General features: G+C 43.6%; 3 protein-coding genes across 4 annotated transcripts; 2 read left to right on the forward strand and 1 right to left on the reverse strand.

Moving 5' to 3' along the window:
• The first annotated feature begins 1,032 nt into the window (after positions 1-1,032).
• LOC124472876 (UAP56-interacting factor-like) lies at positions 1,033-4,863 on the forward strand. Its single transcript, XM_047028004.1, has 9 exons — positions 1,033-1,269; positions 1,807-1,929; positions 2,033-2,205; positions 2,366-2,499; positions 2,746-2,818; positions 2,929-2,984; positions 3,144-3,218; positions 3,315-3,444; positions 4,251-4,863. The coding sequence occupies exons 1-9, from the start codon at positions 1,197-1,199 to the stop codon at positions 4,353-4,355; spliced, it is 942 nt and encodes a 313-aa protein (XP_046883960.1). The 5' UTR covers positions 1,033-1,196; the 3' UTR covers positions 4,356-4,863.
• Positions 4,864-6,826: 1,963 nt separating this feature from the next.
• LOC124472209 (TSC22 domain family protein 2-like) lies at positions 6,827-20,343 on the reverse strand. The gene is made up of 5 exons (XM_047026920.1): positions 17,825-20,343; positions 11,905-11,979; positions 8,222-8,273; positions 7,603-7,930; positions 6,827-6,912 (listed from the first exon to the last, which is right to left on the reverse strand). Exons 1-5 carry the CDS (start codon positions 19,663-19,665, stop codon positions 6,827-6,829), a joined length of 2,382 nt encoding a protein of 793 aa, XP_046882876.1. The 5' UTR covers positions 19,666-20,343.
• Positions 20,344-21,505: 1,162 nt separating this feature from the next.
• Positions 21,506-26,621, forward strand: LOC124472940 (profilin-2-like). 2 transcript variants are annotated; one of them, XM_047028112.1, is made up of 3 exons: positions 21,506-21,851; positions 22,991-23,180; positions 24,460-26,621. In XM_047028112.1, exons 1-3 carry the CDS (start codon positions 21,723-21,725, stop codon positions 24,555-24,557), a joined length of 417 nt encoding a protein of 138 aa, XP_046884068.1. In that variant the 5' UTR covers positions 21,506-21,722; the 3' UTR covers positions 24,558-26,621. The 2 variants fall into 2 exon arrangements, with proteins under 2 accessions (XP_046884068.1, XP_046884067.1); XM_047028111.1 differs by having other exon boundaries at positions 21,517-21,851; positions 24,775-26,621.
• The last annotated feature ends 481 nt before the right edge of the window (positions 26,622-27,102 follow it).

A 27,102-nucleotide genomic window follows, 5' to 3' on the forward strand; every position in this document is an offset into this window, starting at 1 on the left:
TCCTCTCATTCCGGTTTAGCTACTATGCCTTCAGAATAAGAGCACTCCACTAACATAATGTGTAAATTCGGTAGTACAATCCACTGCATGTTCGGAATGAACGAGTAGGGCCTAATCGCGAGCAACATTAAACGTAATAGCTAGTTATATATGTATATTTATGTGTTTATATGTACATATGTATATATATATATTTTAATTATGATGAGTTTCCGGGGAAAAAACACAAATGTAAAAAGAAAAGCAATATGTGTTTAAAAGTAACTGTTATCTTTGAGTCAAAGGAATACTATTGACACGATGCGATTATGAGCCTCTTGTACAAACATTGGGGAAGATCGACTGGGGGGGCTGGGGGGGCTCGATATGGATTTCTCATGTGTTTTTCTTCTTGTCCCTTTTCCTTTTGCTATTTTTTACTGATGGTGTAAATATATTTATATGTGTATGTAGTACAAAATGTTATAGTAGCCTACATTTGTGTGTCCTTGGTGTTAAAGTTGTTCTTGTACGCCACCGAATAAAACACATTTGAATAACAGACAATAAAGAAATCTAATAAATCGAATCGAATCCAATTTATATATACGCTATAAATACTCAGGAGAGCTTAAAAACGCGTAGCCTACCATTGGACCTTCAATAAGGGAGAACGTCTGGCCCTTGTGCCAGCTGGACTCATGGGGGTGATTGGTACACAAATGAGAGATTAATCAAATGGGAGTGAGAGATGTGTCACAATATTGATATGTATTTAGTCATAGTTACAGGAAGTGTTTTAATGTAGTAGAAAAAATGGACATTCACGGAATCCTTTAAAACATCCCATACTGAGGTAGGTCTATAATGACAGTTTCCTCACAACTGTGCACTTTTGACCTAAACATTGTTACTAAATTGACAGTTACTGAATGAATTATGATTTATATTATATTAGAATTTAACCAAAATGTTTATACCAGGAGAGTTGGTTTACTCCTCGTATTCTATAAAAAGTATTTTACACATCAGTACCTTTTATTTTGAAAACTTGAGAAGCAACCAACCGGAGACTCGTTTACCCTAGTCATCTACTGTGTAGCCACGAAAGTAGCTAGCAAGCAAAACAACTCAACACAGAACCGACTTGTAATAGGGAGCTGGCAACCGTTGCTTTTTGCTTTTGCTTATTACACTCGTATACCAATTTCAGAATCATGAGCAACCCTGGTTTTTCTTCTGGACGGGGGAGAAACTCAGTCGGACCTGATAAAGTCGACATGTCATTAGGTGAGGCCTCACGCTGCAAACAATGTATCTGGAAAGATCTACGACATAACTGAACAGCAGCAGCCAGTCTAGTAAATACAGATCACATAGCGTTAACTAGCTATTACCGTTGCCTTGCGAGACAGATTTTCCATAATGCTCAGGCTTGTTTATTTACAATCTCGCATACCAAATGCTAACAAGCTAGTTTACACGAAGGCACGTTCCAAACGGGTTCTTCATGTTTGACAATTCCAAAGTGTCGTGAGTTGCAATCTACCTTGTTTTGTTTCATGCCAACACAGCAACAAGACATCTGAATATTTGCTGTGTCCTGTCAAGGCGTCAGAGGCAACGTTCTTGCAATAAACGTATCGAAGGCAGTACTGAATCACATATTGTAGCTTTATGAATTCATGTTAGCTTATGTTAGCTAGTGCTACCAACTTAACAAGATGTGTGCAGCACCTGTATTATTGATTTTATGATGGACTGCCTGAATTGAACCGACTTGAGTTTTTGTTGTTGTTTGTTTAACATATGTCTGTGTTCCTATAGATGACATTATTCGTTTAAACAAGAAAGAGCAACAAACACGGAGACAGAGCACAGGGAATCTCAAAGGCCAGCTTCCCAAGGGAAGAGGAGTTGCAACCAGAAATGGGGGACCAATTCTAAGAGGTCTGCATTTGTCCTTTGGATTTGGATAGTCATAACTTACAGATGACACCTGTGGATACACATGTAACAGTGTTTGTTTGACAACATGGGTTTGCGTATCCAGGAGGAGGTGTAACTAGAGGAGCCAAGGCAGTGAGGTTTGGTGTTCGAGGCAGGAAGATTCCACCTCCAGCAGGTCGACGTCGGGGGCAAGGGGTCATCACTGGACTGGCTGCTCGGAGGACAGCTTCTTTACAGAAAGGCATCAGTCCATTCAACAGACCACCTGTCAATCAGGTAGCAAGAGAATCTGGATTCAGCTCCTACAATCCACACTTAACTTTCCTGTGGAAGTGCCATGCGTTTTTGAAAGTAGTTAAAAAGAAGGGACTTGAGTGAACCAAGAGGCTGCCGCTAATTAACCACTCAATCTTCACCAATTACGTCTCTCTAACAGAAGTCACGCCCCTTTGTCCAACGCAACAATACCCAGTACAGAAGGCTGGAAGGCCAGATGAGACCGTACAGGCCGACTGACATGCAGAGAGGCCCAAACTCAGCAGCCCGGAGACCCTTTCAGCTGAAGAGACGGTGAGGCTGGCTGAGTTCTTTGTCTTCGTTAGTGACCGCCTCCACATCTCCATAGGGGAAATCTCACAAAGCCTCCACATCTCCATAGGGGAAATAGGTCAAAGTATATTTGACATAACATATATACATTTTCATTTTTTCTCAGCTAGAAGTTTGTTGGCAGTATGATTCGGAGACCATCATGATGACATTTTTTGTTTCCGGAGCAATTTCTGTTTGTTGTAATCCTGTCTCCAATCCAACCAGGCCTTTGCCTCCAGTTCAACAGGCTCAGAGGGATGCCCGTCAAGCCACGTTTCTGTCCCGAAGGGGGCTCAAGGTATGAGCTCAAAGGTCTATTTGACCTTGTTCATGACTACCAAACAGGCTCGACATCCTGTAAAGATGTGGGTTTGAGTGCCGCATCTGTAAACCTTTTCTTTATTTTAGGTTCATACACAAGTACAGAAGGCTGTTCAACCCATTGTTTCAGGCAGAAACAGGCAGTAAGTATTTGAGTTGATGCTTGATATTCAACCACCCCAAATTCCATGGATGTCGGCCTGAACGTCTGCTGATGTCACATTTATGACATTTTAAATGGATCCTTCTTTGGAGGACACAGTCAGACCAAAAGCTGTGCATCTACCTAATTGTTCCCCCAGGTGGCGTACATCAACAAACAGCAGTGGAATCCTCACTGTGTCCATTGACAACCCCACAGCCAGAACACAGCCAGAGTGAGTACTGTTTACTGCATGACCAGTATCACATGCCACCGCCCAAGTCTCATGACTCCTTAAAATGTGCTCTGTTTCATGTCTTGTTTTACCCAGGCCTCCGAGCGCTTGGTCCCTACACCCTCCAGCACCCAGTATACCTCCACCCAAGATGGAAGTTGTGGAGGAAAAGAAGCCACCTAAGGGAGTCCCTCTGCAATTTGACATCAACAGTGTGGGGAAACCGGTGAGAACAACCACTGCTGGGGCTGGAGTTGAACTTGAGGCTGCGTTCAAAAGCGACTAGTCACAAATCAAACAAAAATAAAGTTTTACTCTCTCTGACAAATATTTAGAATCTAAACGTTTTTAAGCTAGTCCAAGAGAATTTTACTGGCTGTATAAAAGGAACATTGAGGTGTCGACAGCTGACCTTTCACAGGAACTTAAAAACAGGCTCCAAAAACTGTTGATTTAGATTGTCATGGCAAATCCTTTTTAATGTTTACTACAGATTTATATGGTTCATTTAGATGGTGATGTATTTTGATGTGCTGCCACAAACCAAATAGGCACATGCAGCTAGTTTCATGCCAGCTTGCCAATGACTTGCATTGCTAAAATCATAATCTTTCTTTTGTTTACAGTCACTGAAACGACAAATGTGCTGACATCACCATTTATGTATTCCTATCACTATCTACTGGTTTAATGTCTGTGTGTGTGAAAAGGAACATGTAGTGTCTGATATTTAACCCTTGTGCTGCCTTCGGGTCACATGACCCGGATGTTCACAACGCACCATCATGTGTTGCGACAACTTCACCTGTAAAAAAACAGATAAAAAGCATTTTCTTTTAACCTGTGCGACGCTGGGGGTCTGAGACAGCCCGACGGTTAAAAGAAAATGCTTCACTTTGTTTTTGTATGTGGTAAAGTTGTTGCAATACGACGGTGGGTCACAATGACTGATGGGTCTGAATGACCCGAAGAGAACACCAGGTTAAACCTCGCCAGCTTCCTCATTCATCTTTTTTTTTTTCTTCTTCACAGCAGACAAAGATGACTTTGAATGAGCGATTCCGGATTCTCAAAGATCAGCGAATTGCCACAACTGCTACAGCAAGCAAAGGCAGCCGATTTGTCACTGTGGCTTAGTCCAGGACAAACAGAAGAAGGGATACCCTTCAACTGCCCTTTCTATCCTTTTACCTTTCTCTCACACAATGACCAACCCCACTCAGCCCCCTCCCCCCATCAACTGCTTTGAAGGATGGATTAATCCAAGGGTCTTGAATTACTCCTGATGAGGGGTTAGTGGGAAAAATAACAATACCCTGTCCACTACTATTCAAAATTGAGGAGCCGTTATCACAGAGGAATAACCTTTCTATTTTAAATCAAGGCATCCGAATCCTTCCCACTGTATTGCAGTCTGTGTTGTGTTTAGGGGCGGTTGTATCAGGAGGAAATGGACAATGTTTTCTTCACCTGAAGTGGGACTGCAGTACTATCTTTGTAAAGGCCACCCAGAGAGTTTTTTTCTTTGAGAGGTTGTGCCAGGGATATTTGTTTGAGCTGTGAATAATGTGTAAGTGCTTTGAAAATTTAAAAGAAAAATTGGTCGTTTTTTGTAATGTTTTAAATAAACAATTGCTGAACATTCTCTTTTTTCAAAGTTATGCAAGTTGCAATGCCTATCAATGTTGCTGTACTTTTAACTAACTGTTTAAAACAACACATTTGTATGTTTTTCAGTGGCAGAGCTGATCAGTTCCATTTTAATAGTGGCATTAGGGGGGATCATCTATTCTTTTTTCAGTCACAGATGAGAACTGAATTTAAAGGCAGTAGCTAGGAGGACCAAGGGCTTCTAAGATAGCAAACATTTGTTTAGATGTGATTGTGCAACCATCCCCTGGAGACTGCTCCATCCCACTAAACTGCCCTGACTACAATCTGCATCTGTGTGGTAAGAACAGGTAAAAACTGGAATGTGTATTCTACGGTTTAAGGATAGTGGAAAGTCGGTTGTTCTGGATGGATGAGGGAGCCATCTTGTGGCTCCAAATGGTAATTCCAATAGAACATCTAGCTTCTCAAGGGTATTTCACAAAGCTTACCAAATCTAGATATGCGATGTTTGTAGACTTTTATATAACAGGTACAATTACTCATGTTTCCATAGACTTCCATTCCATCATCTCAAGCATTAGTTGTCAAGACATTGATTTTGCATTTTAGCCAAGTGTAGAGTATTCCCACTCAGTGTTCCACTGCTGGATAATTTTGATCTGAATGCAACCTTCTTCTAACCCGCGTTAGTCAAGCAGAAATGACTCCATGTTAAATCCACCATCTGACCTATTCAGAATCAACTGTTTTACCAGGCGAGTTTATAGGGATATTCCCCCACACTTCCTTACATGATATTTCACATGACAAGTAAGGATTACATTAGTCGAACATTTATAGTGTCCAAATGGTGGACAGTATCTGGTGGCAAGGTATCAAAGCACAAAGAACTACAATGGGTGTAATCTGAATATTGCATTTATTTAAATACATTAAATTTAGCAATGTAACAAAACTATTGGCATATGAAATTCAAACACCATTTGAATGAAAAAAAAAAAATACATGGCTCACTTCATTTTCTGTAGCTAGTGTCAGCGACACTAGTTTTTTCTCTCAAAATCTCCAGCTGTTTCCATTCCCCCCCCCCTCTGACATTGTTCACAGACTACTATCTTACAATAAGAGTGCTGAATAAAAATGAGGTAAGAAAGTGGTTTGAAGATTACAGATCATGCAGGACATGCTAAACAGCAACAAAAATATTTTGTTGTGGAGAAAGAAAAAAAACAATATGCATTACAAAATAATCGATTTACACAGCTTTGCATCTTTGGTTACAAAGTATGTTGAACGATTTCACAGCTTTTCCCCCTTGACCAAAGACAAAGGGGGGTGAAGAGTATGGCATTACTTTCTATTGATAGAAGAAACTAAAATAGCCTCCTATAGATTCAGGTTACAATTTCATGTCACAATAATTGGAGTTTACCTGTACAAACTTGCTATGCTTTTGATACTTAACACTATACAAAAAGATGTACATTCAAACTGGATCTTGTCAATTGTGAAAACACAAAGCCGAACTATAACTGCTGTTAGTGTTAGACTAATGTCAGACTTTATTGCCTACATAGAAATATAGTTCATCTTCACGGGCCCCAGGATTTTCAAAGTGGCCAATCACTTGAAACACAGGAAAACGTGTGTGTGTCTGTGTGTGCGGGGGGGGGGGTGATCATTTAGAAAAGTTTTTTTCATGACATTGTTCCTTTATGAAAATAGCAGCCCTGTAATAAATAATCATAACAATAGACCTCTGATACATGGATTGGGCTCATGATGAAGTAATGGCAGCGGTGACGGCTCTGAAAATAGACTTCCACTTTACAACATGAAACCGCAAGGCTAAAAATAAACCCGTCCACTCACTGGATTATATTGCTTAAAAAAATATCTCTGACTTATTCATTCTTCCCTCCTGTGAGCTGTACCCTCTTCCACACCCCATCATGAGTCAGCATCTAGTCCACAGGCACTGACCAAGCATTCAACTAGTCCAAGATCCAGCAAGGTGCCACTTGTAAGATCCCACCTCTCCCTCTCACTCTCTGGATGATTGCATTAACACTGGGAAGGCCTACAGCACACATTCATACGTGTTTTCACAAACACACTAACAATCTCTTAACATACACACACGGACACGCAGAAGCGCTGCTCTTGGTTGTGGTCAAGCTGGTGGCTTTCACATTCAAACTGTAACTAGTTGAGGATTCAATTACGTATTATTCTCTCCCTTTCATAAACAGAGAGGAACAGGATGAGCTTCAAGCAGAGGTGACACTAGGCTGTGTTTGCTGAGGGTGCTGGCTGGCTTCAAAATTGGCTCGGGGTTGCTGGGCCTGGGCCTGGTGTTGCTGGGGCTGGGCCTGGTGTTGCTGGAGCTGGGCCTGGTGTTGCTGGGGCTGGGCCTGGTGTTGCTGGGGCTGGGCCTGGTGTTGCTGGAGCTGGGCCTGGTGTTGCTGGGGCTGGGCCTGGTGTTGCTGGGGCTGGGCCTGGTGTTGCTGGAGCTGGGCCTGGTGTTGCTGGGGCTGGGCCTGGTGTTGCTGGGGCTGGGCCTGGTGTTGCTGGTGTTGCTGGGGCTGGGCCTGGTGTTGCTGGTGTTGCTGGGGCTGGGCCTGGTGTTGCTGGGGCTGGGCCTGGTGTTGCTGGGGCTGGTGTTGCTGGAGCTGGGCCTGGTGTTGCTGGGGCTGGGCCTGGTGTTGCTGGGGCTGGTGTTGCTGGAGCTGGGCCTGGTGTTGCTGGGGCTGGGCCTGGTGTTGCTGGAGCTGGGCCTGGTGTTGCTGGGGCTGGGCCTGGTGTTGCTGGGGCTGGGCCTGGTGTTGCTGGGGCTGGGCCTGGTGTTGAACTTGAGGCTGTGATTGTAATGGGGCAGAGACATTAAGTTGTCCGGCCCCTTGCTGGGGAGGAGCACTCGTAGAGTTTGAGGCTGCTGGGACGGAGAGCTGTGACAGCTGGTCGTTGTTTGCCAATGATTTCAACACAGCATTCTCCCTCTCCAGTACAGAGTTCCTCTCAAACAGCTCCTTGATCTGCTCCTTCAGAACCTCCACCTCCTCACGCACCGCATACATTAGATGGCTTTTTACCAAGTCCTGAGCAGGCAAATGGGGAACAAACTATGAGCTCACAAGTATCCTTTTGGTACATTCAAGTAGTATAGAATCTTGACCCCACACTAGGGAAGCCATTCCTGATGTCTTACAACCAGCATATGATACTGCAATCATAATATACATTAGGGGAAAACAAAAACCTTTGTCTATTTGAAATGGAAAATAGTGTAAGTGACTTATGGTTTGTCAACCATGTTGTGTTCTAGTATGTCCAAAATCAGTATAATTACATTTTAAATTATACACGTTTATCAAAAATCTATGACTTACCATTGCCTGTTCAATCTTGTTATCAATGGCAACAACACTGGCTCCAGAGGCACTAAAAATGGAAGAAACGATCATGTATTAAGACAACTAGGCTACACAATGAAAACCGATTCCCCAACCTGTTCAAAAAAATTGGATTGCAGCCTGTCAAATACAGCATTAAACACAAACCATTTTTGAAATATCCAAACGTTTATATATTGACGATCTTCACCGTTTAGCACCATAGTTATAAGCCTAACATACAGAAATGATATCTGGGTCAACTGGGGCCCGATGAATGTGGTTAAGCATGTTTGCGTTATATAGGTTACCGACTTCATTCCAAGTAGCCCTGTATGGGAAGTATACTTTATTTGTTGTAAATGAGCAGAAAAAGTGCATGTTTTCACAAATGATTTAATTCGACGTGGCTACTAAAATGCCCATGTAATGCCAACGTAATGCCAACGAAGCTGTGTAGTCAGTTATATATGCATGCCAAGAGCAGGGGGAAAAACGACATGGTTTCTAACTTCAATAAATTACACGCTGCACGTTTTAAACAAATGATGCATAGTACAAGCAAGCGCCAAACGAAAAATAAAATACGTTTACCTGCGACGTTCCCTGTAAGTATACTGTGACCCCGAACAACCATACGGGGACATGGCACAAGGCGGTAAGTTGTAAGAAATTGTGCACCGCATGATTGGGAGAACAGTGCTCCTTCACTGGCAGCTGTAGAAAGAAGGTCACTACGGCTCACCGAAGTACTGAAGTAGATCACGTTGTAACTACATTTAGCGAAATGAAACGTGAGACAAACATTTGTCGAAACGGATTTACTAGGAGGCGGGGAGAAAACCACACCTCCCCAGTTTTTTGATGTGGAGACAAGGAGAAATAAAAATTAACTTGAATTTGGGTGGATTTGTTTTATTGCAGTGTAGTAATCGCGTTGCATAGGGACCTACAATGGCCTTGGTGCACGATGGTATCATACTCTTATCATACATTTGGTAACTAAAGGTGCATCGCGAACAGGGGTCAAAGTGGCCTTTTAAAAGCGGGATGATTCATCAACCCAAGGAAAGTTGATATACGTGCCAGCAATTTGCCTAGTAACTCGAAATGAAAAGTAAGACATGACAAGTATTTTTAGGGCTGCTAGGGATGTTAGATCCTGAATATATTGCATGTGTACCTGTCTCAGTTCTTACATTAGTAAATACCATACGACGTGACACGGGTGCCTGAAATATAATATGCCCCCTTTGACAGGGTACTCTTTATCAATAGATGCAATCTGTCATGCATCATTATTCAATAAATTAGGTTTCCACAGGGACTTTGTTAACAAACCAAACCATCCATGTACATACTAAGTATTTTATTCTGCCTCTCTCTCCAACACACACGTAATAACAGAGCAAAACTTGTGTTTCTCCTCTGCCATTAAAATAACTTGCTGGAGTGGAGCAAATGTTCAGACGATTAGTATCAACGGGACGCCCAACCAGGTGAGGAATGTCCTCATGGCTCTTCCTCCAGCCATGTGACCCCAGGTGTCTTTACAAAACAGCTGACAAATGAAGACAAACCAAGACACACACATCCTGTACGGCTGACGGGATCACCAACTCAAACACTTTTCTTGGAAGTACTTTGGAGAGCACGTTAGGCTAACCCAATGTGTGTTTGATTAGGTTAGGGAGGTGTGTACGTGGGCATACACACAACCCCCTCCCATCGAGCAGACCTATCGTGAGTTTAGCGAGGTGGTAGACACGGGCCTCTTTGCAAGTAGCCACTGTTCATGACTCACTCCCTGCAGCAGCTAAGAATCAATGTTCAAAGATAGGCTGTGATGAAGAACAGTACAGCTGGAGCTAAAAAAGAAGCGTTACATTTCCCAGAGGTCCTATGAAAAGACTCTCATCCAAGAGCAACTGTTCATGATGACTGTACGGAGACCAGAACATGAGGCTTGGCAGTGGATGGTGTTTGGAGAACCACACCACCTAGTAAGCCTCCTCTGCACCCACATGACCAGGCTGAAGCCCCACGGCTCTTGTTAAAGCCATGGCCTTCAATGGACGAGGCCCTGACTTCAAACACACAGAATACATGGCAAGCCACCAATCTGGCTCTGTACCTAAGGGAAATAGTACAAACAATGTACAACTGCCTGTATTCGTTTTGGAGCACACAGGGCTCAATGCTCGGCAGAGATCAAACGACACGCCGGCGAATGGTATGTGCCCTTATCCTGGTCCATCTTGCACAACTCAGAGTCGTAAAGTTGACCTTGTGCAATAACAGGAGAGGCGTGAGGGAAGGAGCTGTGGATGGGTTGGTGGTCATATGTTAAACTACGAATGGTTGAGAGGGAGAAGGGGTCCCAGAGAAGACTGAGAATCAAACAGGTCTCAGTTTATTGGGGGTAGGGGGGTCGTCATACCTTGCCCCTGGCAACTGTTGCCTGATAGTGTAACTGGGAGAGGCTAAATCCCAGGTTAGGACCTTTTCTTCACCCCTTTGGCACACAATAAAAAGAAGCTCAAAGCTCAAAAGCAAGGCCAGCGACAACGCATGATCACAGTGTGTAAGTGAGATGAACACCTTCTAGTGAACTTTACAGAGTGCCTGCTCATTAAAGACACAGTACAATGTCTTCAAGGAGCAGGTGCAAACAAGCTTCATGTGACAACAGGCACATGTTTCTCTGCGGTTAGAGACAAATTGACTGAATGCCTATTTCTCATGCAAAGGTGCCTTAAAACCATGCTTTTGTAGTGAGGTAACCATGCCTGAGGATTGTGAGCATAGCTGCTGTCATATTACAACAGGTGTTATTATTAGCCAATCGGCACACAATGTCAGAAAACAGCAGTCTGATCATCACAGTCCATACTTAAGCCAAGTAATGCTGACAAATGCAACTGACATGACACAATCTGTTAAGGACCCAGGGCCACTACTGGCCACTTTCAGCAAAGCTGCCAGAGTGTAATTCCATCTGTGTGCTAATAATAGGAGTCTGTGTGCCAGCAATACACCTCAGGAACAGGAAAGGATCCAAAGTGTTCAGTCTGAGGCCCTCCAAAGTCAATCTAGCCCCAAACTACAGTGAGGGGAGGGGAGAGAAAACGACAAGCCAAAAAAGCACACTTCCAAGATGCTGACAAGTCGTAACCCCCCCCCCGCCCCCACACCCAACTCCATTTGTGTCTCTGTTGGGAGGCCCTAACAAGACAGTAAGTTGACTCAACGTTTTAGTCAGTGGTCTTCAGTCCGAGCCTCACCGTGGGGTGGGAGAGTGAAGGGGAGGCAGCCGGCTGTGGAATGACTGCCTGTGTGTGCAGTTCCTGAGCCGTGCTGCTGGTGTGTCCTCTGAACGTTTCTGATTGTAGTTTGTTTCCCCATCTGCTGTTCTGCCCATCCAGATATTGTTTACATGCCAACCCCTTATCATAGGTTTTTCAATTTGTATCTAAAGAATGGTCTGCCTTCTGAATGTACCCTCATTCCGGCTATGGAGGTCCTCTATGTTTGGTTCCCATCCATGAACACGAACATTAGTTTGCCACTGAGAACTTCACTGCAAACACACGCAAATATCATGCGGCTGCCCTCACACACAAACACACACACACACACACTCATGCACACAGGCAGGTCTGTTCGAGACAGTACAGTACCTATCAATGTGGACCTTAGAGTCTTGCAGCCTGTGGCCAGACTGGAAGGCCTGGTAGAAAGCCATGGAGGGGTTCCTGTGCCAACCAAAAAGAGAAGGAAAAACAGGGGAGGGGGGAGAGAGAGAGATAAATCGGTAGGGAGGATAGAAAAGAGGAGAAAGCAGGCCTGGTTCGTGTTGAGCAACCGAAGAATGTTCAAGGATGGGTGCTAATGAACTGAGATTGCACTTGGGATATCACAAGTTCCAGGTAGAAACTAAATTGGTAGTGTACACGATCCACAAAAACTCAGAAGTGTCTTTTATTTCTATTTCTCAGTAACCACTGATCACTCATAAGAAGAATCCCAGTACAGCATCAACACGTGTCGCATGCCAGAATCTCAAAAGTTCAACATCTAACATTGAGGTCTACAGATTAAGAGACGTTCTCTTTTGGTGACTGCTGTGTTAGTAGGAGGTGGGGAGTGGGGGTGGTCTGGCTCAGATGGTTAACATTACCTCCTATGCCCCTAACTATGGGGCCTTTGAGTCCACGAAGTACACAGTGTTCTATAGCAAGGGATGTGTGTGTGTGGAAGGAAAATGCCTCCCCGCCCCTCGTTCACTTCAGAAAAACTCAAACACACATACAGGCGTAGGCACACACACATCCCCACACTGGGGAAGAACAAGTTTATCAACTGCATGTGTGTGAATATCTCAACTCAAAGACAGAGCTCTTTTCCTAGAAACCTCTGGCTTAATACTCCCCTTGTCACATTACCTCAGGACAAAACACTTTCACGTTTCCCTTGGGTTTGTGGGGGGTGGGGCGGTTGAAAACAAACATACTTACCAACTACCACACATTGGTAATGTGATAAACACAGATTTGTACACAGGCTTCAACAAAAACACACTCAGACAAATGAGTGAGCTCAGATGATCTTTGGATCTTCATGAGGTCATGACTGTAAAAGTCATCCTCCTCCATTTTCAAGTAGTAAACATTCTGCTTGAAAGAGCCTCTTTGTAACGTTTATCTTAACTTCTTCTACCATTCTCCCTCTCTCACAAGCAAACTCAGATCCAACGTGACCAATGTTTTCACAAGCCAATACCTCCTCAAAGCAAATGTTTGACCCAACAGCACACAGAAGTAATCTTTTGAGGCATTACTTCTCAGTGATTTCACTTATTTTTGCCTTGCTTTGCTTATATACTGACTTCCTTCACTTCTTGTATTGGTAATACCAGTACACAGAAAAATTGGTCGAGCATGAGATTAGCTAGACCTGAGACATTTAGTATGGTGGGTATGGTGAGTATTAAAAAAAAAAAAGTAAGAGAGATGAGGAGAGAGAAAAAGAGAGGATGGGAGAGAGAGAGGGTGGGGAGAGATAGAGCGAGAGAGACGTTAACTCATGGTGTTCATGTACCCTTCAGTCTTCAGGCCCAACTGTCAGTCCCACAGCAGAAGTAGGTCAGGACTACTTAGATTCCAGCACCCTAGGGGGTCTGGGGGGTAGTTCCTAAAGGCAAAGGTTGGAGTTAGGGGAGAGAGAGTGCCCCACTGCCACTGTAATAATTCAAACATGGCTTCTCTTTGGAAATGTAACCCAAGTAGGCCCCTGCTCAACCAGGTGGCAGAGGGCAAACCAAGACAGACAAGCAAAGAGACCGGAAGGAACCTGGGTTCCCAGGGCAGAATGGCCTCGTGTGCTGAAAATCCCAGTTCAACCTTCAACTGAACCAAGCCAGCCACCTAAATACCACACATAGCTAGATGGAATAGGTGTGTAGGCCAACCTGGGCTGAAGCCAGCATGACATAGGCTTAAGTCAGGAAATGCTGTTGAAATAGCCTATTATAAGCAGGGCTGAGGACATGCCATTCTGTAGATACAATAGAGGGCCTCTGTGAACCTGTGGCAGAGGTGCTGACTGAGGAAGTGCTTATAGACAGAGCGACTTGGAGTCGGTCTTGGTAGTACAACAATAGTGCTTTCTGAAAGAAGAAAGAAAGAAGGTATTTACCGTACGACCACGGCTTAAACATGCACCACAAGTTGCTCACATTTCAAAGCAGCTGTAGATGGTAGTGAGGGCAAAGGGACTGTGCAGTGAGACAGAGGGTGAGACAATGATCACCCTACATCCTCCTTCTTTCTTCTCAGAAAAACAGGAAACAGCAGGACACCCTCCCAGAGGTCAGAGGCAAAGTGACACACACAAATGACATATCCTTTTCCAATGGGCCCACTTTGCATAGAGCTATGGCTATGCCTGCAACCCCTACAACTCTTCACCGCAATACCATACGTTGACGCAAGCCTGAACAGTAAGGACATCCTGTGGACATTATGTGTGAGGGGAAAAAAATGTATCAACAAAAACAAGGAAATACTACACACAAGCAAATCTTATTGATTCCAGTTATAGAAAAAGTGCTGCCCGACTGGCTTGAGTATTTTATCATGCAGAAAAGAAATGCTTATGAGCTTTGTTTGAATTCCAACTCAATTTCAACCAATTTTACTACTGACACCTGTGAAGATTGGTGGTTCACTGAAGCCTGACTGGAGAGCAGTGACAAAAACTGGATGTATAGCTTCTCTCTCTACGCAAGTCTACTGAAACTGTAGCGACAAGAAAACTCTGTGCTCCACCCCCTGCACAAGAATATTGAGCCAACTCTCTCTAAATGAACGCTTACCCCCCCCTCCTCTTGTCCACCCACTCACTGTCTCTCTCCTATGGCTGTCACTGCTGCACATCCCCCCTACTTTTCTGGCCCTGGAAGACTTATTTTACGTTGCATGTTGGGATTCAATTACAGATTTCTTTCAGCAGGTGTTTACTTTTTTTATTGATTTGTAAAAACTCTCAATTCCAATGAGGTATTTCTGAACGTGGCTGTTTGTTTTAGCTCTGGTTGCACTTTTCCTTATCTTACTTAGGAAGGAAACATAAGTTTCAGTCATTGGACCAAGAAACTGTGCTTCTGTATTTCTTGACGAGAGATAGAAAGATAGAGAAGGACGTCATACATAGTTTCCATATTTGCTTTACACTCTCTACAGCACCTCCTCCAGCTCAGGAATTTCTCATTCATTGTTCCAACAGCAATGTCATTCAACACCTCTATCTTTCCGTGAACAACTGTCTTTCTCTGCTTGCCTGTCTATCAGGGACTCTACCATTAGACACAGCAGAGGAGGTAGCACAGGATGTACAGATGCACTGCTGTCAGGTAAGGCTGGCCAGGTGCCCAGATGGGGGCTTTAGCTTCACATACCTGGCACCTCTCTGCACTGTGGGTGGGGTGGGGTTGACTATATGTTTCAATGACATTGGGAGGAGTAGGAGTTTTTTTGTGAAGTGACCCAGATTCATTCTAAGTTGACACAACATGACAAAAAGGGAAAATAAGTCGTCATCCTAGAATTTGTTATCGTATTGATCCTTTTCATTATAGAAACATTTGAACCACATGAGAGGATGGGTGTCATGGCTGGGTGATGTCACGCGGAATGAACCCATGTGACAAAAAGTGTTATGGTGGACACGCCCCCTCTCCCACATCCTTATCTGGCGTATAGGGCCACTGTGGAAAGACCACTGTTTGCTGAGTGATAGGGCTGCGCTATCAGCCAAGACCCCTGCTGCTGTCAACTTGGGAGAGGGTCTTTTCACAAGCTAAAGAGAGGTGCTCATTTGGAAGTGAGCAAAGGACAGAGGGCCCAGTCACTTGAATCCTCAAGCTGCAAGAAGCTCAGCAGCAGCATCACCTCCTTTAAATGGCAGCGTATAACTGTGGGATTCATCAACATACTGAATCACAACTACCACAGTCCAACTAGGTATCAGAACCACCACCTTCACCACTGACCATGCATACAGTCTGCTCTTTAAGTCTGTAAAAAGAAACCATAAAAGAGATTTGAGGCGCTTTACCATTTCCTTTTGCGCTTGCCAACCTTGAGTGCACAGCTACGGAACTGAAAGTCTGAAGTTTAAAAAGGAAATGAATAAGATGACAACTTTTATTTGCATCTGTGTGCTGGTATGCATGACAGTTAGCTACATACCCGTGTATCAGCAGAGATCAAATCCATCTTTAAACGAACCAATAACAAAACTACCTTGAGTCGGGTATGTTTCTCTTCAGTAACTTTGATTCACCAAGGCTGGATCCAAATATCATCTAACTAGCAGTTCATTCTTCAATGATATGGACTTGTAACGTTCTTCAGACCTGGGCCAATCTAATAGGACTGGGAAAACCTTGTGTGTAACTTTGTGAGACAACTGGATTGGCGAGGTCACAAACACGCAAGAATCTATCTGACTTATTAGTTTGTGCTTGAAACTGTGATTTGGATCGATTACAGTATTATAAGGAACTGCAGGCAGCTACAGACATGGTTGAAGTGAGCCTGTGATAGAGATGGTTCATCCAATCACCTGCCAAGTATCTGCCCTTTTCCGTTTTCCAAGGACAACTTCTCAGTTGGATGTGTGGCAAAGGCTTATGAAAAATGTCAATAAAACTGGAATGAGTAATATAGCTATAAAATATTATGAATCCCTGTTTTATAACACTAGGTAACAACACATTTCTGCTGCAGAAGTGTCCAGTTTTTGCAGCGTAAGCTCCCATTGCCAGTTTATTTAAATGACACAGTAAATAGATGCCTGTATCTATATCACAACCAGCTTTAGAGGTTGTCCAAAAGTGTACAATTAAAATCCTTTTTGGGGAGTGTTTTTAAGCTGAGGGGCTCATGGGTGTTTTCCTGAAGTTTGCTCTGGTACTCTTTCAAGCCCTAATGAGTAACACTAAACATTATACTTCCTTTCCGATTTGCTTCTACTCCCACCCCTCCCTTCTCCCCTCCTCCAATCATGTCATTTCCCCTCCGTGTATAGCCCAAGCCAGCAAAGGGAAAAAGTCTGAGTCTGGCCAGCCATACAGCACCAAAAACCTATTGTTTGAATTTGCAACTTTCTTATGACTAGTAGGGAGGATGAACCGACACTTACCTCACTGAACTGCTTGTGTGTCAGTAATAAAACAAACTTTCATGTTTTATCTCCAGAATACACACAAAAAGTCCCAAGATACATGTAGAGGATAACGTATGACTAATCACTATCAATTAATTTAGCATGTGAAAACACAATGTGACAACACTGTCACAGTGCCTATGCAGGTTCTTCAGTGTTGTTAACTTAGAAGCTGGTTCTTGCTTACTATATGTATTACAGTGTTTCCCACAGATTAGAAATCTAGTTGAGGCGGGGAGGGGGGTGGGGGTCGTCAGGCCGGGGGGGGAGTCGTAATAATTCCTTCGTTAATAATTTGTTACACAGTTAATTTGTTAATAATTTGTTACATTAAATATTAATCCTAGATGATTCACACCTTCACAAAATTAACAACAACTAATATATAATTTCTGCATTATGCATGTAGCCACGCTAGTGCTAAACACCTATTTAACTGGTCGGCTCCAGGACGCCAGGTAAGTAGCTAGCTCCTGAGACTTCTCACCAAAAGAACGAAGGGGAACCTTCGAGTAAGGTACCGAAAAGTAGCCTCAACTTTCCTCGACTTTTAGCTACGGCACTAATGCTGAAAGCTCGCTGATATAGCTTTCAGTCTTACTAGAACGGCGAATGTATGCATTGTTGCTAACGTGTGCTGACGTTGTGACTGTGCATATGTGAGAAAGACGCAGGAGTGACAGAGAGACGGAGGGAGGGGAAAGGAAATGCAGCTGAACGAATACGCTGCGTGTTTTAACCTAAATAGCGATAAAGAAATGTTTCACGAAACGCAATGTGTGGCGGCCGGTGTTGATTCTGTGGCGCACCGCCACAAATTAGTCTATGTGTGGGAAACACTGGTATTAACCTGCTCTTACAGTGATTTACCTGTCATCATCTCCGTCCACAGGTATGGTAATTCCAAACAGGCTGTTGACAGATGGGCTGGTCAGCTGCAGGTTCTCAGGCATCAGAGGCTTCATCAGGTCTTTCCCAGAGAGGCTGGGAGGCTGGCTGGCCAGGCCCTCCACCTTACCCCTGCTCCCCTCCACCTGTCCAATTCCTACAGACGAGAGGCCCTGGGCCCCACTTGTGTTCCCAAGAGTCCCTGCACCATTGGGGGGAATCTGAGTCTGTTGACCAGGAGGCAAGACAGAGGAGGATGGGTTTGGCGAGGCGGAGGCTGCGCTGGAGGCACTGAGCAGGGCAGGGGGCACACTGGTTCCCACGCCAACAGCAGGCACATTCTGGGCGCCGGGGGGAGCTGGGTAGAGGTTGAGAAGATGCCCGGATGAGGCATAAGGACCCACTGCCTGCTGTTGCAAGGTAGGCACCATACCCAGCAAGGAGCTGCCAGCACCTCCCAATACTGTGTGCTGCAACAGAGTTGAAGCTGGCTGACTGACAGGTAAGGAGCTCCCTCCTGCAGTCAGCATCTCTCCTTCCTGCCCCAGCATGGAAGCCCCGCCAACTGAAGGAGTCACGACTGGCGAGGGGCCCTGGCCCAGAGACTGTCCCACAGAGTGGCTTGCTATCGGTAGGGTCTGACCAGCCAAGGCCACTGGCTGCATGGTTGCAGCCTGGTGTTGTTGGTAATAGTCTGCCTGGTTCTGAGGAAGACCTGAGGACTGGTTGGACAGGTGGTGTCCCAGGGGAATCTGCTGTAGCATGGGCTGCTGCTGGGGTGGGTAGACTAGTGTCTGAGTCTGGGCTGCAGAGGGAATACTAGGAGACTGGCTGCTGTGCCCAATTGGAACCAAATTCTGGGAGGCAGCGCTTGTAACATGTCCTACCGATGGTTGCATGGCTGGTGCAGTCATCGACTTGTTGTTGGAGAAAGTGCTCTGTGTGGCCGCTCCCCTGCCAGCCTGTTGCGCAACACTGTAGTTGTGATGGTGAAGTTGCTGTTGCTGCAGTGTCTCTGCTGAGTGTGTGTAAGAGGCAGACACTGAAGCATCGGTCATGGAGCCTAGGCCCTGGCCCGAGTGTGTCGCTGGGGCAACCATCGAACCACCTGTCACACCCAGACCACTGTCCCTGTCTGTGCCGGGGTCTGGGATGTTGGCATGTCTGATACTATCTACTGATCTGTTGATCACAGAGCCTTCTGAGTCTTTCTCGAAGAACTCCATACAAGTCCACCTGCCCCTTTTGAAGGGCTCTCCAGTACCATGATCAAGTTTGATAACCCTGAAGCGTGAACTGCAACTTGCTGTAGAGTTTGTAGTAGAAGGTGTTGAACTACTCACCACTGGCTGGGACGTGCATACTGACATATTGGTAGTTCCTCCACTTACTGGTGGGATAGGCTGTTGTTGCATAACCCCAGGCAGTGTGATAAGAGGAGGACTGGTAACTGAACCTGTTACCATGGCTTGCTGGCTTGTGTGAGTTGAGCCTATCACTCCTGCTTTCCGAAAACCCTCGTTTGTAGGTCCAGACATAGCAGATAACTGTCCAACTTGAGGTGTATACGATGGTGCCACAATGCCTGTTGTTTCTAACCCTCCAATATTGTTTTGGGTTTCCTCTGACGAAATTCTGTCGCATACGGTCTCATACTCGACCCTGGACACTTCGAAAAGTTCTGACGAGACGTCTTCGGTCTGGGATTCGTCTGGGTCATCCAGACTCTCAGTGTCGTCCGCAACACTGCTGGCTGCCACCTGAGCCTGTGTCACACTTGTGATCTGAAAGCAGCTCTTCTTTTTGGCTGGCATTTTAGACATTTTGAGAACCTTTGTATACAACACTGGTCTGAATACTCCCGATTTAAGCAAGGGGAGATGATATAAGCTGTTAAATACCTAGAGGTCTGAAACAGAAGATATACATATATCCTAAAATGTATAGCTAGCACGATCACTAACTATAATCAAGATGAGTTTGTGTCACCCGTCTTCCTCTTGTCTCCTGTTGCATTTTACGAGTCCAAAACGAAGCTTGATTCCTCAGAAGTTCAGCAATTTGGCTGATGCCAACAACTTTTAGTTAATAAATCCAATTTAATGATAAATCCAAACTGGCCTGTCCACTGAATATACCGGTTCTATAGTTCTCAACCCACCGCTGCAAGATACAGCTCCCCAGCTGCCGGCGCTACTTTAGGCGGAGGCGGGCCCGTACCCCTCAGGCTTCACTCAAAGCTGGCTAGCCAAACCAGCTAGCTGGCTAGGTTAGCTCTAGCTTCAACACTCCCCCCTACGTTAGGACAAGTATGTAAGACATCCCACGAAACAAGTATCCTCTTTAGACTCTACTTGTACTTGTAATTTCCGAAATGCAGTACGTTTTAAAAATACGAGTATGACAAAATTCAAAAAGAGAGTCGTTTCAATTTTACACTTCGGGGGAACTGAAATTTGAAACAGCTCCGTCCTACCTCCCTTATTCTTGACAAGATGGCTATGTATGTATGTAACCGCACTGCATCGTGGGAATCTTACGCAACAATTTTTACGTAAAGACATTTGAGAATATCTTTCTTTATGCCCCCACCCTTTTCTCCCCCAAACACACACACACGCACGCACACATGCACGTGCACACACACGATGTATGCACGTTTTGCACTCAAAGGTACGCTTGCTAATTATATTTGTAGTTTTTATTATTTTCTGTGTCACTCAATTACACTGTTCAAAGGTGAACTACACCTCGATGTGGTCCAATCCAGCAACAATCCCCCCTACACACATACACACTCAAATATCAGAAAATGTATGAATTTGTGATCATTTTACTTTTCAAAACAGGCCCATTCAATTCCAAACAGACTTTAAAACATAATAGACTGCACGGCACATTTGGAGACGTAAAAGTAGCCTACATTTCAAAAGTAAAACTAAATTACAAAAGCATGGAGGACTTTAGAAAACAATATGTTAAGCACTGATACTGAGTAAACCTGTTTAAGAGACAAAAACTGCGTACGCAGTATTTTCAAGCCTATGCTGAATTTGTGGATGAGTTGGCTATCTCAAAAAGCAGGTAACACATTTTACACCTGTGCACTTCTGAGAGATCTGCGAAAAGAACATAGTTACATTTAGTCATTTAGAAGACGTTCTTATCCAGAGCGACTTACAGTAAGTACAGGGACATTCCCCCCCGAGGCAAGTAGGGTGAAGTGCCTTGCCCAAGGACACAACGTCATTTTGGCACAGCAGGAAATCGATCCAGCAACCTTCTGATTACTAGCCCAACTCCCTCACCGCTCAGCCACCTGACTCCCCTGAGTTCATATACCAACCTCCAAGCAGCAGCCATACAGCCCCCCAACCCCCTTTTAAAAAACTATGTTAAAAGAGGCTAACTATAACATTTCACAAAGAACATGTGAGACTATATAAAAAGCATAGTTGAGCAGATGTGTATCATTGACAAAAAATTCTCATTAATTATATTTCTCTTATATATACAGCTGATAGATGTGTTCCATATTTATGATTATTTAAGTGACCATGGCAAAATCTACAATAATCATTCCCATGCAAATACAGACCACTGCGCGGAACACTCCTTTTTATTCTTCCGCCCTCTTTTGCAATAAAATGCTAGTCTATTGTGCGGAGTGATCTGATAGGGACTACACCCAGGCGCTGCCTGCTTGTATGCATTGGCTTTCTTTATTGCCCGAGACTAGACGTTTGTGAACGTCGAACTGTGGGTATAATTGGTGGCAAATAATTGACCTGTTTGCAATTTAACTATCTGTTCCTGGATAATCATAGACCGTATATTTCACAGCTTAGAGGGAGGTTAGTTGTTGATCAAGTACTCAAATATGTCTTGGCAAAGCTACGTGGATAACCTGATGGCCGATGGCAGCTGTCAGGATTGCGCCATTGTTGGTTTTACGGACGCCAAATACGTTTGGGCAGCACATGCCGGTGGTTCGTTTCTCAATATAACGGTAAGAAATTACATACAAGTTGTTTAAGATACTGTAAAGTTTTGTGTGGACCAACTACTAGTAAGAACACGAATTTGGCTGAACGGGACAGCTAACTAGCTAACGATAGCTAAATCCAATCATTACAAGCATGCTAACCAAGCTAGCTAGCTTTAGCCTTTCCCGACGTGGTAGGGCAACCTAAGTCTGGTTGAGAACATAGCTCCCCACTGAAGTGATGCTAGCTGATTAGCTAGCCTAACGTGGCGTCCGATCACCTCATTGTGCATTCAAATGTTCATTCGTGGCATCTTGGAGGAACACATGCTGCCGCGTGTGTTGTCTCGCGAGTGCCAATGATAGATTGTAGTGCTAGCTGTATGGAGCTACTTCTTGAGAGTTGCATGTGCTGGTTTGAGTCATTCATTGTGCTCCTCGCTCAGACATCTGTTAGTCTACTGTAGTTAGCTTAGCTGGCTATCAAGCAAAAGGCTAGCAATGATTCCCGGCCTTGTCTTCCGCTACATGCTAAGCTAACTAGCTCCAACGTTGCCTGGGTTTACTAGCTAACCTATTACCAATGAGCTCAGTACGTGGAGTATCGTTAGCTTGCATCTCCACTCAAGCTTACGTCTAGTTATTTTTACAACATTTAGTCGTTTAGCAGACGCTCTTATCCAGAGCGACTTACAAGCTTTAGCTTATTGGAAACGAATAACTTGATGCCTCCGACCGTATTTCAGACAGACATAGCAAGCTAATAAGTGGTAGGGTATGTGGCCAGATGGCAGTTTGGCCCTAGCTAACTATTTGAAAGTTATCCAATTAATTAATAACTTGTAGGCACTGGAAACGTAGGCGTTACCATAACTCAATTTGGCAGATTCCTTCTGAAGATGGCGGCTTCCTGTCTTTGACGTTGCCTACCTCATAGCTAGCAAACAGTAAGCAATTGGGAGATTACAGCTTGGGGTTTAGGCACAACTAACTTCTAACAACACAACGCCTGCTGCTGGAGAAATAAATGCTTACTCGCAAGCTGAAGTTGTAAACCGTTGGCCTTAGTTAGTAGTTTACTTCATGGTGCCTCCAGATATGTCCTAGTTGTCTTCAGGAACTTTTGGAAATGTATTGTCATCCTCTCCTGTTTGTGCTTTCAGCCACAAGAGATTGATGTAATTGTGGGGAAGGACAGGCTGAGCTTCTTCACCAACGGTATGTCCTTGGGCCAGTCAAAGTGCTCAGTCATCAGAGACAGCATGCAGATTGATGGTGACTGGACGATGGACATCAGGACAAAGAGCACAGGAGGGCCAACATACAACATTTCTGTAGGAAAGGCTTTAAAAGGTAAGGGGTGCTCATGTTCTAATTATGAAGATCAATGTATATTATCACACAGATTTGAGAATATAACTTGCTTTGCCTCTTCCAAAGTAGTCTCAAGCATGACGGTCTGCATCGCAAATAGCAGAGTTTATGGTTGTAGCTGGTGTTCTTAAACTATTTACTGTTAAGTATTTAAGTGTTTTGATGAACATGAGTGTTCTGCAGGTGCTAATTATGAACTTTCTATTCTAATACAGGCACTGCAGTGAGTGGTAGCATGTAGAGATTAAATGGGGAAATGCCTGGCCTAAAAGACCAACTAAGCCTGTCTGCCTTTGTGGTCCTCAGCCACACGCAGTGATCACACTAGATCTTTACTTTCCTTTCTGCCTTTTCTAAACTGCTTTACTTGGGATTTGGTGATGGTCAGTGTCATACAAGTCTGTTGGTGTATAATTAAAGTAGTACGCTTGACCTTAATTGCACTTAAACTGATACAAGATAACTGTAAATTATGTTCATCTGTGTAGATCATAAGAGTCAGGGGTGAACTGTTCTTTGATAAGAGGCTGAGTCAACTTCAATGATCTTGCTCATTCGTACTTATCATCAATTGTAGGTACTTCTTCAGAAAAAGACAGACATCTTTTTGTCATTACTTATTGGCTAGTATTTAGTTAGTATTAGTATTCAAGGGTAGCAGTCAGCTGCGCATGTAGAACCACAGTTCTGTTGGTGTATACCTTGTCAAGCATGCTCACCTACTGACATCCACCCAATGAACAATCATGTGACAGCAGTGCTTCCCACAGATTAGAAAGCAATTTGTGGTGGGGGGGGTGGGGGCGACGACGATGGGGAACCCACTTGTCTAGCAGATTAAGACATGCTCGTAGGTACCTAGTGAAAAGTAACCAAAACTTTCCTAGATTTGGCTATGGTACTTATGCTGAAGGCTCGCTGATATCGCATAGCGTCGTTGCTAACGTGTGCTGACGTTGTAACTGTATGTGAGAGAGGCGTCAGTGACAGACGGAGCGACAGCAGGGAAAGGAAATGTAGCTTAACGAGTACGCTCCTTGTTTTAGCTAGCGTTAAAAAAATGTTTTATAACGAAACGCAATATGTGGCGGCCGGTGTTGATTCTGTGGCGCCACAAATTAGTCTGTGTGAGAAACACTGACAGTTAAGAACATCTCAGCCACACCTCGTTAACTCGTAATCTTTCCCTCACTTGCATTTCTTCCCTTTAACCTCTTGCTTCTCTGAACTGTCCCTTTTTCTATTTCTTCTCTTTCAGTCTTGGTTCTTGTAATGGGCAAAGAAGGTGTCCATGGAGGCGGATTGAATAAGAAGGCATACTCGATGGCAAAATACTTGAGGGATTCAGGGTTCTAGTGTCACCAAGCTTGCTTAGTTAAAATTGAGGGACAAACAGAAAGAAATATTGCTGTTAAGATTTCTCCTGCAAGCAGTCAAAATGTCTTGGAAACTTTGATAGCAATGAAGAATGGTTGTGGTGGTAAGAGCCTGTCAACTTTGCTCTCCTCTCCAATCGGGGAGTGAAAAAAACTCTTCAATTTTGTTAATTTCTTTTTTTCCCTGTGTACTCCAGTATTGGTTATAGTCATGGGAAAGGAGGGGATCCATGGCGGACTTCTCAACAAGAAAGCTTTTACCATGGCTGAATACCTGAGGAAGTCTGGATATTAAAGCAGCCTCCATCCATCCATCTACTATTCACTCTCAATCACCCCATTGTATCGACACTATAACACTATGTCCAGGACTAGTTAGCAAACCAGTATACTGTGCTGTTACTCCCAAAGTCAAATTTGTATGTACTTTTGTTTCGCGCTGCTTTGATCCCCTTGTACACACTCTTACTTGCATAAAATGACATTTTACTCCTCTCTCACTTTCTGACAATACAGTAGGAGCATGTTCATCTAAAGTGGTTGAAATGTGTATTTACCAACAACAAAAAAGTGTGCAAACAATAAATGAATAATAAATAACAGAAGTGAATGATGCATTTGGACTCGCCTTGTATAAACCAATACCCAACTGGCAGATGGTAGAAATGGGAAGCACACCAAGACTAATCATTAAATGATAGAGATGGTCTTGAGTAGCCTTTTGAGCATTACAAGGAGACCCCAGGGTCATGTAGTCTTCCTTTTTCTCTTCAGCATGCCAGGATTTGAAAGTTGCATTTAGTGTACAGAATTGAACTCTCGTTTCTGTGCCGCCCTCATATGTTGATGTTCCAGCCAAAGTGTTTCCATTCTGCCATCAAGTCTGTGTCCATTTCTTATGGGGCATACGCATAATTAAATTGAGCTTTCCTCTGAACTAGTCATTTGTCCCACCACAGACATTGTGACCCTCAAGCACACCAAAAAAACAATGTTCATTAATGCTTTTGCTGTTGTACTTGAATGTGGTCTTAAGTCGTTGTGGTGTTGGAATATTGTTTAGAGTGTAATGACAGATCAGCGTTGTTGAGGTTTTCAGATAGATATTCTTCCCATGGTCCTTCACTATCCTGGAGTTTACATGGACATTCCATCTTTGACAGCTCAGGCATTTATCTATTGTCTGCCACCTGCTACTTAACTTTGCTGCTGAGATTAAGCAGTAAGGCCGTATAGCCTCCCTACATAACCATCTTGTCATGTCAAGTCTTTTTCATTGGACCAAGTGTTCTGTAAGTTTTAGGGATTCTCAAATGCTACAAACCCTTGTGATGGATGAATGTTGACATTTGTTGACTGTAAATTATTAGAACATTATTCAGACTGTAAAACATTTTCTGATATGTCTGAACACTATATAAGTGATTGGATCAATTCAAATAGTCTATTACAGACGGCATCCTAAATTCTAAATTGTATTCTCTAAATGAATGCATTGACTGGAAAAATATACCCAAGCAATGCTCTTCGAATTAACTGCCTTGTGCGCTACATGTATATGTATATACATATATATATATATATATATATATATATATATATATATATATATATATGTACAAAAAGTATCAAACTGTCATCAATGGTATATTGAAGAGAAAGTTAAAACTGTACACTGCATTTATGAAAAATTGTGTTGGTTGGAATAAGAACATTTGTAAGTTGTCTTGTGTAAACCTTATGAGAACTGTATCCTGTGCCATAAAAGATCTGATCTGTTCCTGATTTGTAACTGCTACCCCACGAAAGACTAACTTAATGGCACTTTCCCAAAGGATATTGTTGCACCAACCTGCTCCAGGCTTTGTGGGTTATGTACATATTAAAACGAACTTCTCGCAATTTGTGATCTCATATCTTTGCATTTGAATTTAATATGAAACATAAACAATGCGTTTTGATTAAAGTAGGGGAAATGCCATGAATTAATATATACACCCCTTGTTTACAGGCAGATCTAATAAAAGTTATTCCAACCTTTAAACCCTGTCTTTCATTACTTAAACCACATATCCCGATTTACATTAATCGGTGTGGTAAACGTGTATAACTTCTGTTTCAGTGATATTGGAGATGTTACCCAGAAGTTGCTATTCTGTTTCACAACAAAAAAGTTCACATTTGAGGAAAGAACCTGAACCTAAATAGTCATCGTTTTTGGAAACACTTGACCTGGTAGCCTACTGTAGTAGAGCAATTTCTGTTTCCAATTACTGCCATCCTAAAATTCAGTAGCGTCCGTAGAATTGAATACACCTGCATGGGAAGGGTGCGTGATTGATTGGTTGTTCGTAATTATCTTTAGTCCTCACCCAAGAAGTAGTCAGTAGAAAACCGGTGTGTTGCCCTTTGCTGCACACTGATGAGGAGGTAGATTTTTATTCAATGGCGTTTAAGGACGTATGGAAATATAGAGTGATGTTCTGCTGTCTCGTAAGTGCACTGAACTCGTTAAGTCAATGCAC

Source organism: Hypomesus transpacificus, chromosome 10, assembly GCF_021917145.1.
Source record: "Hypomesus transpacificus isolate Combined female chromosome 10, fHypTra1, whole genome shotgun sequence".
Lineage (NCBI taxonomy): Eukaryota > Metazoa > Chordata > Actinopteri > Osmeriformes > Osmeridae > Hypomesus > Hypomesus transpacificus.